Source organism: Pseudopipra pipra, chromosome W (assembly GCF_036250125.1).
Source record: "Pseudopipra pipra isolate bDixPip1 chromosome W, bDixPip1.hap1, whole genome shotgun sequence".
NCBI lineage: Eukaryota > Metazoa > Chordata > Aves > Passeriformes > Pipridae > Pseudopipra > Pseudopipra pipra.
The window spans coordinates 29,943,137-29,960,026 of NC_087580.1; the positions used below are offsets into that span (position 1 = coordinate 29,943,137).

The 16,890-nt window shown below is 54.0% G+C and overlaps 2 protein-coding genes across 2 annotated transcripts in view; both read right to left on the reverse strand.

The window, feature by feature from the left end:
- LOC135404965 (uncharacterized) overlaps positions 1-16,890 on the reverse strand; it is an 801,303-nt gene that overhangs the window by 685,714 nt on the left and 98,699 nt on the right. The gene's annotated exons all lie outside the window — the stretch shown is intronic.
- Positions 11,327-12,292, reverse strand: LOC135404547 (olfactory receptor 14C36-like). The gene has a single exon (XM_064639286.1). It carries the CDS (start codon positions 12,287-12,289, stop codon positions 11,327-11,329), a length of 963 nt encoding a protein of 320 aa, XP_064495356.1. The 5' UTR covers positions 12,290-12,292.

A 16,890-nucleotide genomic window follows, 5' to 3' on the forward strand; every position in this document is an offset into this window, starting at 1 on the left:
TTACTGGGGGATACTGGGACACACTGGGGGAAACCAGGGAGCACTGGGAGGGACTGGGGGGAACTGAAGAATGCTGGGAGGGCACTGAGAAGGACTGGGGAGTTACTGGGGGATTACCAGGACACACAGGGGGACACTGGCAGGTTACTCGGCCATACTGGGGGTTACTGGGTGCTCACTGCAGGATCACTGGGCCATACTGGGGGGCAGTGGGAGTCACTGGGACACACTGGGTAGTCACTGAGGGGGTTACTGGGCTGTACTGAGGGTCACTGGGAGGTCACTGGGATATACCGGGGGCACTGGGATCCCCTTACCCAGATGTGGTACATCTCCTCCCCCGGATTTGGGGAGCATCCCTAGGACCCCTCCCTTGGGGCCTGGAAGATCCCCTGAACCCCACTGCTGGGCTTTAGGGGACCCCCGGGCCCCCCTCCCTGTGGGGTCTCTGTGTGCTGAGTGTTGGGGGTCTCTGGGGTTCGGGGGGGTCACTGGGATCCCAGTTCCCTGGGGTCGGTCCACCAGGCCGGCAAGGGCGCTGTGGTGGGAAAAGTAATGGCGGATCGCGCACAGCCTCATGGGAGTTGCAGTTTCCTCATGAGTACTCCGCCGGCGCGCCTGCGCAGTGCAGCCAGGGCGCTCGATCAGCCCCCCACCCCCTCCGCGGCTTCCAGGCCTCGCGCTCTGCCCTTCGGGAACCCCCGAACCCCTCGGCTAAACCCTCCCGAGCCCTCCAGCCTTTCCACCCACACCCGCGCTCCCCGCAGCCCCCGGGGGGATCCCCGGAGCCCCGCTCTCCCGCAGGCCCCGCCAGCTCACAGTGCAGCACGGAGCCAGCGCCATCTTTGCTTCCCGGAAGCAACCACGGCGCTCTGCGCGCGCACCGCCTGTACAGAGCCCCCGCCCCCTCCGCCCGCCGCCCGCCGCGCTCCCGTCAGGAATGTTCGCACGGGCGGTGCCGCAGCGCCCTCAGCCTGAACTGAACCTGGTTTTACCTCATGAAATCTTTGATCTCTGTTAGCCAAGCCCCTCTTTCCTTCCCCAACTGTCTTGTCCTTTGGGGGGGGTCATAGCGGCCCTTTGCACTTGAGCGGACTGAGGTTTCTACCAGAAAGGGCCAGTCCCCTTTCCCAGGGGCAGCTTCTTCCAACAGAACCCTTCGTGGGGGTGTGTGCAGATTCCTGCCTTAGCTGGGGACCCCCCCAGGGTCACTGCTGGAGGTTGAGAGCAGAGATCTCCCCATGAACGTTGGTCTGAGGGAGTTCCATCCATCTCTAATTAAGAATTATTGCTTTTTTGCCAGCTTGAGTAGAATTGCTTCAACAATTGCTTTAGTGTAGAGCACTGTCCTATCTTATCCTGTACTCCTGGTAGTTTTAGTGCTTCTATTGTACAGTAAATAACTGTAATGAAGATCTTTTGTCTGATCATTTGTAACCCTAAATAAATTGATTTCTATCAATAGATCTGATTTACCATCATTAAAACCTGGGGGACCTAAATGGTTCAGTCACACTTCTGTAATTCCTCTAAACTGAAACTGTTGGCATAACCCAAGGCTGAGATTGGATCCAGCAGCCCCCAACACCCCACAGGAAGTTGGGAGCTCAGGGGGCCATCCCCCTTTGCCAACCCCCCTGTGCCCAAAGACCCTCATAGGACCATCCGACCCACCAGACCACCCTCCCTTTTCCACCCTTCTCCCTGTTCCTTCCACTTTTCCGTAGTCCCCTCAATCCCCACCCCATCCCCAGATTACTCTGGGGGTCCCAACCCCCATTTTTCCCTCCTCTCACATCTTCCACATCATCCCCCAATCCCCAGCTTCCTCCAACTCAGTATGGGGTCCTACCACCCCAAAAAGGGGTTAGGTGGAGTCCTGGATGGGCTCTGAGTATGTTTGGGGGGTTCTCCAGGGCCTGTGGGGAGATTTAGGGGGGTCCCAGCACCTTTTGGGGTGAGCTGGATGCCTTTTAAGGCGCAGGTGCCCCACCAAGACCCTCCCAGAGCGGGTTGACACAGGGGGAACACAGGGGGGTCCCCATTCCCGATCCATCCTGGGGCCGCTTCTGCCCCCCCCAAACTCGGCTCCACCCCTTGGGATCCCCCCAAGCCCCTCCCCCACTGCCCCCCAATAACCGGGACTGGGGAGAACTGGGAAGCTTTACTGGGATCACTGGGAGCAGCCGGGTGGAGGCAGAGTGACAGCAGGGGAGGGGGGACACACGACCCCCCAAAATACTGAAGGGGATGGGAGGTGTCCAGGCTGGGCCCGAGGCCCCGGGGAGGGGCTGCGGCCGCCGCCGGCTCAGGAGCTCTGTGGGGAGAGAAAAGGGGGTGACACCGGGGTGGGGGGACAGGGGGGACACCGGGATACACCAAGACCCGGACTGGATCCAGTGGGACCAGTACTGGGATCACTGGGAGCACCTGGCAGCACGTTGGAGGCAACTGGGATATACTGGGAGTAGCTGGGAGTACCTGGAACCACACTGGCAGCAACTTGGATCATACTGGGAGCAACTGGGCCTCTGCTGGGATCATACTGGGAGTGACTACAATAATCCTGGGAGTGTGTGAGAGGGACTGCAGCCATACTGGGGATGAGTGGGATCAAACTGGCTTTGTACTGGAAGTGTCTGGAAGTCACCGGTATCATACTGGTGGCAACTGTGATTGTACTGGGATCATACTGGGATCAGAGTAGGATCATACTGGGAGCAACTGGTTCTATGCTAGGGGCAGCTGGGAACTACTAGGATCCCACTGGGAGGAAGTGGGAGCAACTGGGACCATGCTGGGCACAACTGGGATCATATTGGGAGCAACTGTGCCCACATTGAAGGTGGCTGGGGTCATACTGGGAGTGACTGGGAGCATTCTGAGGGCAGTTGGGACCATGTTGGCACAACTGGGATATACTGGGAGCAAGTGGGATCATGCTGGAAGTGATTGGGATCATACTGGGAGGCACTAGGACCCCACTGGGGGTGACTGAGAGTGGCTGTGAGCAACTGGGATCATGCTGGAAGCTACTGGGAGCATTCAGGAGTGAGTGGGACCACACTGGGGGCAACTGGGATATACTGGGAGAGACCAAGAGTGACTGGGATCATACTGGGACTGCCTGGGAGTGTACTGGGAGTGACTGGGAGCATGCTGAGGTCAGCTGGGATATACTGGGAGAGACTGGGAGTGACAGGGATCCTACTGGGAGGGACTGGAACTCTAGTGGGGTGACTGGGAGCAAGTGGGACCCTGCTGGGGGCTAATGGTTTTATCCTGGGAGTGCCAGGGAATGTCTGGGTTCATCCTGGGTGTGACTGCCACCATACAGGGTGCCGCTGGGATCATACTGGAGTCATACTGGGAGGGACTGGGAGGGACTGGAACTGCAGTGGAGTGACTGGGAGCAACTGGGACCATGCAGGGTGGTAACTTGGATCCTACTAGGAGAGACTGGGATCATACTGGGACTGACTGGGAGCATGTTGGAGGCAACTGGGATAATATTGGCAGTGGTTGAGAGTGACTGGGACTATACTGGGAGTGACTGGAATCATAGTAGGGGTGAATGGGAGTAACTGGAACCATGGTGGGGGCAACTGGGATCCTACTGGGAGCAGCTGAGCCCCTGCTGGGGTCATACTGGGGTCATACTGGAACTGACTGCAATAATACTGGGAGTGTGTGAGAGGGACTGCAGCCATACTGGGGATGAGTGGGATCAAACTGGCTTTGTACTGGAAGTGTCTGGAAGTCACTGGTATCATACTGGTGGCAACTGTGATTGTACTGGGATCATACTGGATCAGACTAGGATCATACTGGGAGCAACTGGTTCTATGCTAGGGGCAACTGGGAGCTACTAGGATCCCACTGGGAGGAAGTGGGAGCAACTGGGACCATGCTGGGCACAACTGGGATCATAATGGGAGCAACTGGGCCCACAGTGAGGGTGGCTGGGGTCATACTGGGAGTGACTGGGAGCATTCTGAGGGCAGTTGGGACCATGTTGGTGCAACTGGGATATACTTGGAGCAAGTGGGATCACACTGGAATTGACTGGGATCATACTGGGAGGCACTAGGACCCCACTGGGGGTGACTGGGAGTGGCTGTGAGCAACTGGGATCATACTGGAAGCTACTGGGAGCAACTGGGAGTGAGTGGGACCACACTGGGGGCATCTGGGATATAGTAGGAGAGACCAGGAGTGACTGGGATCATACTGAGAATGACTGGGAGCGTACTGGGAGTGACTGGGGGGTCACTGGGGAGCATGGGAGCATGCTGGAGGCAACTGGGATATACAAGGAGTGGCTGGGAGTGACAGGGATCATACTGGGAGGGACTGGAACCCTGCTGGGGGCAACTGGGATCCTACTGGGAACAGCTGGGCCCCTAGTGGGGTCCTGTTGGGGTCTTACTGGGAGTGACTACAATACTACTGAGAGTGTGTGAGAGGGACTGCAGCCATACTGGGGATGAGCGGGATCAAACTGGCTTTGTACTGGAAGTGTCTGGAAGTTACTGGGATCATACTGGGGATGACTGGACTCATACTGGGATCATACTGGGAGCAATTGGGACCATGCAGGGGGCAAATGGCATCCTCCAGGGAGTGACTGGGAGTGACTGGGGCCATACTGGACTCAGAGTGGGAGTCCCTGAGAGTGAAAGGAACCATCCTGGGGGTGGCTGGGAGCAACTGGGACCACCTTGGGGGCAACTGGGATCCTATTGGGAGTGACTGGCAGTAACTGGGATCATAGTGGGAGTGACCACCACCATACTGGAATCACAGTGGGAGTGACTGTAAGGGACCAGGATCAAACTGGGAGTGACTGGAACTACACAGGGGGGAATTGGGAGCCAGTGGGGCCAGGCTGGAAGCCAACTGGGAACATCCTTGGAGCAACTGGGATCATGCTGGAAGCAACTGGGAGTAACTGGGAGTGACAGGGTGCATGCTGGAGGCAACTGGCATAAACTGGGAGTGACTGGGATCATCTTGATGGAAACTGGAACCATCCTGGGGCAAGTGGAAGTAACCGGGTGTGACTACGAGCATGCTGAGGGCAACTGGGATATACTGGAAGTGTCTGCAACCATCCTGGGGGTGACTGGGACCACGCTGGGAGCGACTTGGACCATGCTGGGGGCAACTGGGAGGAACTGGGAGTGAATGGATCTACAGTGGGACAACTGGGATTGATTGGGACCATGCTGGGGGAAGACTGGGATCATACTTGGATTGACTGGATCTATGCTGGAGGCAACTGGGAGAAACTGGGACTATGCAGGGGGCAACTGCAATCGTACTGGGATCATAATGGGATCAGACCAGGATCATAATGGGAGCAACTGGGTCTGTGCTAGGGGCAACTAGGAGCAACTGGGATCACACTGGGAGGAACTGGGAGCTACTGGGACCCTGCTAGGGACAACTGGGATCATACTGGGAGCAACTGGGCCCACAGTGAAGGTGGCTGGGGTCATACTGGGGGTGACTGGGAGCATTCTGAGGGCAGCTGGGACCATGTTGGCACAACTCATCACTGGTTGCCAAAGTCATCACACACCTAAAATAAACCTGAAACTCTGCTTTTCAGTTAACCTGCTGGCTTGCAGTCAAATTATCAGGCAATGCAATTACAAACTACTAGAAGAGGATCAAAACTGCATTCAGCAGGTGTGTTTTGGAAAAAAAATCCTAAAATTTCCTGGTGTTGCCAATCAAAACAGCTGTTTAAATTACACTTTTATGAATCCCAAAAATCCAATGGGATTGAACAAGCTCTTGGTAGAAGACAACCTGCTGGCATATCTAAATTGTCTTTGGATTTGCTGCAACATTACAAAACAGACATTTACTTGGAACTGGCAAAATCAGCATGAAAAATCTAATCAACTAATATGGGAGTTGGTTGTTGTGAGGAAAACAAAGTTTCCTGGTCTTCAGCTGATATTGCCAAAATGACAAATTTAAGTATCAACAACAGTATCTCAGATGTATTTTGGAGCTCAAGCCACCCATCAAAGTGTTTACTGGCAACAAATGGAACACTAATCCTGATTTTCAATCAGAGAGTTTATTCATTGTTCTAACCAAACATACTTGGAGTTATATTTGGGTTTAATAGTGCTAAAAAGCCATACAGATTCTCTGCCAGTAAAATAAGGGACTGGGAAAAACACTGTGACCACTTCTCTCCCCACACCACCCAGTGGCAAACACAAGAGACCCATGTGTAGGCTTGTGTAGGTTGCACTGACAAATATTAATTAGGTATTTTACTTAGAGAGTCTCTTCACTGGGTAGCAAAATAAATCTTCTGGGAGGAAAATTCTGTGATTTTCCACAGAATTTTTTGTTGTCGGGTTCCAGTGACAATGCCTAATTAACATCCATTTATATCCCAACCATTATTGACCTTTCGCTGGACTTTGTTAACTGCTGAGACAAATACTCAAGACCTCTGTGTTCGTTTTTCACCGTTTAAAATTAGTTTACAACAGAAGGAGCTGCAAAAACATCCTACAGTTTTCTTCAAAAACTTTAAAGTCAAAGAAAGACTACGGAATTACAAGACAAATCTTAAAACTTTTTCTTCATCTTCTTTTCAGGCAGGCCAAGATCAGAGCCATTGTGCTGTCTACTCTATTATACGGATCTGAATCATGGGTCATCTACGGCCACCACCTACGTCTCTTAGAACGCTTCCATCAACGCTGCCTCCGAACAATCCTAAACATCCACTGGTCAGATTATGTGACCAATACATCTGTTCTAAAACAAGCACCAGTCACAAGTATTGAGGCCATGTTGCTGAGAACACAGCTGTGCTGGGCAGGGCACATCTCCAGGATGAAGGACCAACCACTGCCTCCCTAAGATCCTCCTTTATGGTGAACTTGCCACTGGCTGCCGCAAGAGAGGAGCCCCAAAGAGAAGATACAAGGACTCCCTGAAACAACATCTCAACCTTGGCCATATTGATCACCATCACTGGTCTACTTTGGCCTCCAATCGGGAGGCCTGGAGACACACCATCTATAATGCAGCTGTCTCCTTTGAGAACGCACACAGGATAACTCTTGAGGAGAAAAGACAATGCAGAAAGAACCATGTTTTGCAGAATATACCACCTAAGGAGTCTTTCTGCTGTGCCTTTTGCAATCTGTTACGTCTATCTCGTATTGGCCTCATTAGCCACCAGCGTGCCTGTAACAAATGTGGATAGAGCCTTCCCAAATCTTCGTTCGCGAAGCCCGACAATGATGATGATGAATGTTGTTATTGTGAATCTGTAATTCAGTCACTGTTAAAATTGTAGCAAATGCTGTTGAACCACTTGATAATTGTTCAATTGGTCAATGATTAAGTGGTACTAATCTCTTTTGCCCCCTTATCTTTGGATCCAAATCCTTTCTGCCCTGACCCTCTTGCATCCCAAGGCTCTGTGTAAATAATTCCCTTTCATCAAAAAAAATATATATTTTTCATGACTTCCACTTTAAAATCTTCTTGCTTAGCTAAACTACAAAACAACTCCAATTAGCTGTAGAAGTCTTGAAGACTTGAAGACAATTAAAGGAATAGAAATAATTTGTTTTTCAGTGTTTTAATGAGTCTCCTAGTGTGTTTGGAGTTGCATCAGCTGTGAGTCCCAGATGAGTCATGTCAGAACTGGTGAGGTTGAGGGGTGAGGAGCAAGGTTGATTATACAGGGTCAGTCTGGATCCCCTGAGGAGACACTCAGCATCAAGATCACTTGGAGAACACCTTTATCACCTCTTCTCTGAACTAAAAAAATATCCATAATTGAATTAAAACAAAAAAAGTACAAACTTCAAAGACTTGTTTTGAAATTGCCTTGAAGACAATTAAAGGAAGACAAAGAGATCCTGAGGGATTTCTGCATTTTAATGAGCCCCACCGTGTGTTTTCAACCCAGCCCATAATCCTGAGGTACTGAGAGAAGATTGAAGCAGCTGCTGAAGAAGTCAGAAGCCAAACTCCAAGTGCCTTGAAGCATTGCTGGGCCCCACTGAGGGCAGGCACTGCCAAAGCCTCCCCAGGGACTCCTTGGAGCAGCTCCTTGGAGGCCAGGAGTGCAGGCAGACAAAGGCTCTGGGCAGGCCCCTGCAATGCTGAGCAAAGCCTGCCTTGGTTTTGTGGAGCACAAAGGCCAAGGCCTGAGCCCCAGGCCCTGGCCCAGCAGATCCTGTCCCTCCCGGCTGGCTCAGGGCTGTTTGGGGGGCACTGGGATGGGAGGGGGAGGAAGAACCAAGGCCCAAAACTGGGCAACCCCTGCCAGGCTCCTGAGGGAGGGGCGAGGCAGAAACCAAGGGCAGAACCTGCCAGGGAAGTTGCTTGTGGTGGCCTGAGTGGCAGAGGCAGCTGCCAGAGGCAAGGGGACAAAGGCCTGGGTGCCTTTGGGCCTTGCAGCCCTGCCAGAGCCCTTGGCCATCTCTCCTGCAGGCTGTCCTGCCCTGGCCCTGCTGCTGCTCTGGCCTTGCAGGCTGCACACACCCCTCCTGCTTTCCCACCCCCTCCCAGCAGCATTTCTAGACCCTCCCTGATGTCTCTGCACCAACTCTGGCTGTTCCCTGGAATACAAAGCCATGGGCTGATCCTGACCCTCTGGGTGATTTCTTGCAGCACAAGGGTCCCCGTTGAGTGATATTTCTTTTTCCTCACCTTCAGTCTGAAACTTCCATGCTACTCTTTGTGGAGATTTCATTCTATTTCCAATATGGACAAAAGCTCCATCCTGTCAGATCTCCTCTAGACCCTCTCCAGTTCTTCCTCATTCCTCCAGAATGGGGAACCTCACAGACAGACAGACCAGTCCAGATGTGGTGACCCCAGGGCTGAGTCCAGGGGGGTGACAACTCCCTTGTCTGGGTGCCCACACTCCCCCCAAGACAGCCCCATGTGCAGTTGGCCTTAAATCAAGGGGCCATTCTGATTCTTTGTAACATCAAGGAATCAAGTGGCGCTGTGACACTGCAGGGCCTCATGGAACCAAAGGAATGCAGGGACACTGTGGAATCTCATGGAACCAAGGGACCATTGTGACAAGGGCCCATTCCATGACTCTTTGGAACAAAAGGAACTCTGAGACATCTCAGAAACCCGTGGAACCAAGGGGCCATAGTGACACTGAAGAGTCTCCTGGCACCCACTGTGCCTCCCCAGAACTCCATGGAATCAAGCAGAGCTGCTGCCTCCCCCCCGCTGCCCCGCTTGGACACCTCTGGAGTCAGCGTGTTCTTGGGCAGCACAACTGATCTCAGACCAGAGAGTTTCCCACATTTTGCTTTGCCCCCTCTTTCCCCTGGTTTCTTTTTTGTTCTTTGTTCATTCAGGGGGAAAACGGGGAAGGGAGGCACGTGTTTATCCCTGGTTTTATCTGTTTACAAAAGGGAGTTGGGTCAGGGGGGAGAGAGGAGGCAATTTCTCTCTCTGCTGTTGCTTTGAACTCTTCTGTTGGTATTGCTGTTTTTGTTGCTATATTTCTTGTCAGTCAACTGTTATTTTTTTCACTTATACCTCCTTGTATTTTGTCTCCCTGTAGTGGTGGGGAATAAAAGAGAAGTGAATTCATTTTTTTGGAGTTCCCACCCCAAAATGTGTCTTTAAACTAGGACAGGTTGCTCAAGGGCTCCCTGAAATTTGGCATCATCCACAAAGGACTTGAAAATACATTTTGTCCCATTGTACAGAGAGATAAGAAAGATGTTCTCTAGTGGTGTTCAAGGGCTGGTCACTGAGGGATTTCACCAGGAAGTTGCTGCCAAGAGGACTTTGTACCATGGATTTTATTGGACACTCTTCATTCAGCCAACTTCCCACCCACCACATCTTCCACTTCTTCAGTCCAGCTCTCACCAGTCTGGCCATAAGGAGGCCACAGGAGACCATGTCAAGGGCCTTGATGAAGTCTGGGCACACAACATCCTCTTATATTCCCTCCCACAGGGGTTCTGCAATCCCTGCCTTGTCCTTCCCATACCTGGGAATGGCTGCAGAAGGACTTGCTATATCCCCTTCCCAGCCTGAGCTGGAACTCTGTCAACCCTCCTTGCTGCCCTGTTTGCAGACTGGTTCCATGTCTGCCTTTGCCAAGGCCCCAGGAAGCTCTGGGATGGCCCTGGCCTTTCCAAGGGTTTGGGAGAGGTCTCCCAGTGACACTGCCCAGCCTTCTCAATATCCCTGACACCAAAACCTTTTCCATAGCCCACACTTCCAGAGGAGTGCCCAGGACACAACACAGGTTGTCCTGATTGTTCTGGAGAATGAGAAGGGATTTCTTCCTCGAGGCCAACCCCTCCAATTGGATTTGAGTGCAGCTGAAAGGGTTGCTCAGCATTTTGCCCGGTGCCTCCCTGCCCTGAAGGTTTGTGGCCATCAGGCTGGAGCTGAGGGGGTTGGGCAGGTGCCTGAGGAGGGGGTAGAACAAGGGCTGTGTCCAACTGTGCCAGGAGGGCTGTGCTGGGCAAGGATGAGGCTGCAGAAAACAGTGGCACTGGGGAGGTGAGAGGAGCAGGTGGAGAGACCTTGTGCCTGCCCACGCTGGGCAGGAGTTGCCCCAGAATGGCAGCTCTGAAGCTGTGATGTCCCTGTGAACAGGATGTCCCTGTGAACAGGACAGGAAGAGTGGATCTAAAAATGAAACCTGGAAAGCAGAGAGCAGGAGTGTCATGGTGTCACTGCAGGAGAGTTCCAGCCCTGGAGCAAGGTCACACAAGAAGTGACCCAGTACATGCAGTGGCCTCAGAAGATCCCACAGCATCCTGGAGATGCTGGAAGGGAGCCCAGCTCTGCTTTGCAAGTTCCCAGGGCCTGTCCCTGCCTGTGCTCCAAGGGCTTCCAGCCCCCAGGACTGTGCTCAGAGAGCACTCAGGCCTTACAGCGAGAAATGGGCTCAGGAGGACAGTGTGGAAGTGGCAAGAGAGCAGCTCTGCAAAGACCAAGCGCTGCTGCTCCCTGGCAGTGCTGCTGGGCTGGGATTATTGTCCCCTTCCCGTTTGCAAATACACCCTCTCCTGCAGTGTGCTGTCCTTTAGGAACATCTGAGAAGAAGGGTCTTGGACAAAGAAGGCACTGCAGGGTCCTTTATTTTGTTTAAATACTCAGAGAGCACAATTCATCATTTTTACATCTTTGGGTCAAATTCAGTGGGTAGACACTAAATTAGAAGGCAGATGCATAATAATATTTCATTGCACAGAAAGTTATTGCAAGAACAATCCAATGACCTCCATGAAAAAAGTGAACAGGAAGGCTGGGCCATTAACGAATCTCATTGTGAATGCTACGCATGAGAAACCTGGCACTTTGTTGCTCCTGAAAAGTATCCAGTCATCATTTTTCTCAGGGCATCCTTGAGCTCCTGATTCCTGAGGCTGTAGATGAAGGGGTTCAGTGTTGGAGGCACCACTGAGTACAGAACTGATAGTGCCAGATCCAGGGATGGGGAGGAGATGGAGAGGGGTTTCAGGTAGGCAAATGCTGCGGTGCTGATAACAATAGAGACCACGGCCAAGTGAGGGAGGCAGGTGGAAAAGGCTTTGTGCCGTCCCTGCTGAGAGGGGATCCTCAGCACAGCCCTGAAGATCTGCACATAGGAGAACACAATGAAAACAAAACAACCAAACATTAAACAGGCAATAACCACAATGAGCCCAAGTTCTCTGAGGTAGCCTGAGTGTGAGCAGGAGAGTTTGAGGATTTGTGGGATTTCACAGAAGAACTGGCCCAGGGCATTGCCCTGGCACAGGGGCAGGGAAAATGTACTGGCTGTGTGCAACAGAGAATAGAGAAACCCAGTGGCCCAGGCAGCTGCTGCCATGTGGGCACAAGCTCTGCTGCCCAGGAGGGTCCCGTAGTGCAGGGGTTTGCAGATGGCAACGTAACGGTCGTAGCACATGATGGTGAGGAGGGAAAACTCTGTTCCAATGAAGAAGACAAGCAGAAAGGCCTGTGCAGCACATCCTGTGTAGGAGATGGTTGTGGTGTCCCAGAGGGAATTGTGCATGGCTTTGGGGACAGTGGTGCAGATGCAGCCCAGGTCTGTGAGGGAGAGGTTGAGCAGGAAGAAGCCCATGGGGGTGTGCAGGTGGTGGTCACAGGCTACGGCGCTGAGGATGAGGCCGTTGGCCAGGAGGGCAGCCAGGGAGATGGCCAGGAAGAGCCAGAAGTGCAGGAGCTGCAGCTCCCGCCTGTCTGCAAATGCCAGGAGGAGGAACTGTGCCATGGAGCTGCTGCTGTTGGACATTTACTCCTTCCCCAGGGTATTTTGATCTGTTGAGGAGGAAAAATCACTGCTGAGTTAGACCAGGCTTCTGCAACCAAACATTACACTTCTCACAGCCACCCCACTTTCAGGCTCTCTCTCCTCTCTCAGACCTCCCTGTAGCTTCTTCCCCTAAGCTCTGGCTTTTGCTGGCTGAGGGGACCATTGGAAGCAGGTACTCTGTGATGGGCTCCCAAGGACTCCTTACTCTGCTGGGAGAGAAAACTTGGAATGCAGGGTGATCTCAAATCAAATATACTCGTGATACATCAAAGAGCTTCTCAGCTTTGCTGTTTGCAATTTGCCCAAATGAAGGACTGAGCTGAGGGAATTCTTTGTATTTGCTCACCCAGTTGCACCTGCCACACTTAGGAGTGATTGTGGAGGTTTGAAATCCCTGACATTTCTATTGCACTGCAGGTCAAGTCTTGTGGGTTCTGAGGGGCACAGGGACGGTCCCTCAGTGCAAAGAGCTGCTCTGCCCATCAGTCCTGGGCTCAGCTGGCCTGTGCTGGCAGCTTGGAGCTGGAGGAGCATCACACTCAACTGCTCCCCTAAGAGAAACTGCCCAGAGATCCAGGAATCCATGTCCAAAGAACAGATTGACACACTCCTCACCTTTTCATCTCTCCCCTCCCAAAGTGAGACACAAAATGCTCCTTGCAGCTGCCCAGAGCATTTGCATGGATTTAGCACTGAGGAGTTTTCTCCATGGGGCTCCTGTGCAGCACAGAGATCCTATGGCAGAGCTGTGCCCTTCTGGAGGGCACCTGCAGCCCTGCAGGACACCCAGGCAAACAGCTGAAGACCCTGAAGGTGCCTGGAGGGCACTTGGACACTTGGCTCCCACAGACACATCCCCACAGCAGCACCCAAAGGGTTTGTGTCTGGACAGGAATCTGCCACCTCCCAAACCCCACACTGGCTCAGAAAAGCCACTGGTGAGAACAAGGAGAGCCCAGGCAGCAGGGGATGGCAGGGAAATGCCACAGTGCTGCTGCCAAGGGAGGAGGGACACAGAGAGACAGCTGGAAATCCGGGCCTTGCCCTTGCCTGGGCTCTGGCTGCTGCAGGGCAATGCACAGCCCAGCCCCCGTGGGCCTGAGGGCACAGGCTCTGCTTAGGCTGGGAAAGGAGCCCAGGCAGGAGCTGCTCAGGGAAGGGGTCTGTGCCACAGGGACAGCAGGGAGGGGCCCCCATCCCCCTGCCCAGCCCTTGTGGCAGCAGCTGCCTCTCCCTGCCTGCCTGTCTCTGGGTGAGGAGCTGTTCCTGCCAGCAGCCCCTGCCTGTGCCCAGCTCAGCTCCCTGCCAGTGCTGCCAGAGCCATCCCCAGCCCAGTGCCCAGGGGCAGCTGTGCCTGGGCAGGGGCTGCAGAGCAGATCCCAGACAGCCTGTGGTGGCTGGGAAGGGGGAGGTGTTCTGGGGGGATGTGCTTCCTGAGAAGGGCCCCTGGAAATGGAGGAGATGAAGCTGAAGCTGTGAGGAGCCCTGAGCCTGCAGCTGAAGTGCCCTGCCCAGCTCTGCCCTGCCAGGAGGGATCACTGCTTCCACCCACACCTTCTGCCCCAGCCCCGTGGCAGCTCCTTGGCCGGGCTGAGAGCTGCCCCTGGCAGGCAGCAGAGTCCCTGCCCCAGCACACAGAGCCCTGGGGGCAGGACCCTGCTCTGCACCACAGCCCTGGGCACCCCTGGCTGCACCCCCACCTTCCCACCCCACAGCCAGCCCTGGTACAGGGAACCTTCTGGCCCTGGGCCTCTGATGGGGCAGCAGCAAGTCCTGCTCTGCAGCACCTTCTCCTGCTGCACCCCAGCAAATCCAGCAGAGCCATCCTGAGAGTTCCTGCCACTGCTGCCATTTGGCAGCTGGCAGAGGCACTTGCAGGAACTCACCTGCACTGCTCTGCAGCCAGAGCCTGACCCTGGCAAAGGGCTGGCAAGGTTCCTGCCCTGAGCAGCTCTGCCCTGTCCTCCCACCCCAGGATCCCTTGAACCTCCTGCTCCCTTCTCCTCTCTGCCCTTGCTGCCTGCAGCTCCTGCCCTGCTCTGCCATATGGCCACTTCCTCTGCACTGCAGCAACTGGGAGAGTCCTGCTGAAAGATCCTAGAAGCTGTGGGATGTGCCAGCTTTAGGAGATGCCTCCAGGAAGGCAAGTTGAACTTTCCTACAGCCAGAGAATTCTTCATCCAAATCCTGGGAAGGTTTCTTCTGTAGTGAGAGCTCAGTCACCTTCCAGCCCAGGCTGCCTCTCATCTCTCTGCCTTCTCTCCTGTGCCCTAGGTGCTGCAGGCAGTGCCCTCAGCCCTGCTGGGCTGTGCAGAGGAGCTGTTCACCAGCAGAGCTGTTTCTTTGAAGCTCTTCTGGGTTGCCAGGAGCTCCCTGTGTGCCAGGAGCCCAGCCCAGCTGAGCAGCACAGCAACAGCCCCAGGCAGCCCTTGCTCTGCCCCTCTGGGCTCCCTCCAGCTGTCCCTGGGGCTCCAGGGGAACCTGCTGGCACACAGCTGAAGGAAATAATGATGTGCCTTCTCTCACCTGTGCACAGACACTTCTTTCAGCAGGGTCATTTCTCTAAACAGACACAGAGTTAAGTCCAAGAGTCCCCTTTTCTTGTCCCGTCATTAGACAGGAAACCCAGACAGTGCCCAGGAGGGATCTCCTTCACCTGCACTGAGGGAAGGGACTCAGCTGAGTCAACAGAGGTGTCTCCTTGTGGCTCTGCAGACCTGGGGCCAGAAGGACACTCAGCTCCCTCCACAACCTTCATGGGCTGGGATTCCTCCTGCCCCACTTCAGTGGGCAAAAAACAGGCCCCTGCAGGTGACTCCTTGTCCCAGCTCACATGGGAATGAAGGAAGACCAAAGCCAGGAGTGACCTGCTGGGACACAAAGCCCTGGTTCCTTCTGAGGGGCCAGAGGTGGCTGAGATTCCTGCTGGGAACTGCAGGCTCCAATGGAGCAGTTCCTAGAGCCAGGGCAGCAGCTGTGGGATCTTCTTGGGGGCTGCTGGGACATTGCTTTGGCCAACTTCAGTGGCAGAAGGTGCCCACATGTAGGACAGGAGAACCTGTCAATGTTCCTTCTGTCCAGGGCAGCCCATAGGTGTGTTCAGGTGACCAAATGGAGTCAGGTGGCACAGGGAGAGAGGTCTCTCTCCTGTTCTTTATCAGAGGTATTTTCTACATGTCTTCAGAGTACAATGGCAGTTGTCTCCTGGACATCCCTTCACTGCTGAACCTAATTCAGGGCAGCAGAGCCTGGATTGAACAGCCAAAGAGGGGCCTGTAGTGCCAGGGGAGGTGCCAGGGCTCTGCAGCACAAGTGCAGCAGCTGCCATGGACAGCACAGGGCCTGTGCAGGGACCCCGTCCCCATTCCCAGCAGTTGTGGGACAGGCACCACCCAGGGCTTCTCAGACACATTGGGTGTATTTGGGGCAGGGAGTGAATCCCAGCCCTGCAGGGACACAAAGGCTGTCCCTTCTCTGCCCAGCCAAGGCCGGGCCAGGCACGAGTCCAAAGCACATCAGCCCAGGCTGTCCACACTTGTTTCGTCCCTCTGCTGGCTCTTCTCTCCCCCAGCATTTCAGCAGCATGTGCTGATCTCCTCAGGGATCAGGCCTGGGATTTTCCCCCTGGGCCTGAGTCCCGGCACGTCCACCCCCAAGGCCATTGTCAGCAAAGCCTCTGCACAGCCCAGCTCTCGGGGCTTTCAGAGCAGCTTTCCCCACTGCAAGTCTGTTCTTACCCCGGTGCCCCCGCTGAGGGGCTGCAGCCAGACAGGCCCCAATGCCCTGCGTGTGGGGCACAGGCAGGAGGAGCTGCAGCCCCAAGTCTCTCTTCATTCCACTTGCAGGCAATAACAGCCCAGGCCTGCTGAGACAGTTCCCAGGTTGCAGGGCTGTGATGGGTTGGGAGAGAAGGCCAAGGAGACACAGGAGGGAAAGAGCAGGAGAGAGGTGTCCTCAGCGGGAAGGAGCTTCTTGACCTGTGCAGCTGCTCTAGGGGATGAACAACTTGGGTGAACTTTTGTGGGTGAGGGTCAGAGGAGAGACTGGTTTAGGTGACACTGTGGAGTGAGACAAAGAGCCCATTCCAGTTGTCTTTGATAACCCTGGAATTCACTGGAAAGGCACCACGACAGGATGGAAAGAGTCCCAGAGGTTTGTGCAGAGTCTTGGTGAAGATACTCCTTGGGACACAGGCCTTTAGAGCACAGCTGCCAGGTTGGTGGACAACAGGGAGGCTCATCTGCATCTGCTTTTCTCCAAGAAAAACCAAGAGGTTACCATAGTAACTGACTGTAGCTATGGGAATGTATGCTGGTTGCCATGGTAACCGACCATAGCAACAAGAATGTATGCTGGTTGCCATGATAACTGCCCATAGCAATGGAAATGTCTGATGGTTGCCATGGTAACTGACTGTAACAACAGAAATGTATGCTGGTTGCCATGGTAACCGACCATAACACTGAGAATGTGTCATGTTTGCCATGGTAACTGACTGTAACAATGGGAATGTATTCCGGTTGCCATGGTAACCGACCATAGGAATGTGACTTTATGATGGTTGCCATGGTAATTGAGCA

Coding starts and splice junctions, on each gene's coding strand:
- LOC135404547 (XM_064639286.1), bottom strand. CDS start 12,289: ATGTCCAACAGCAGCAGCTCCATGGCACAGTTCCTCCTCCTGGCATTT.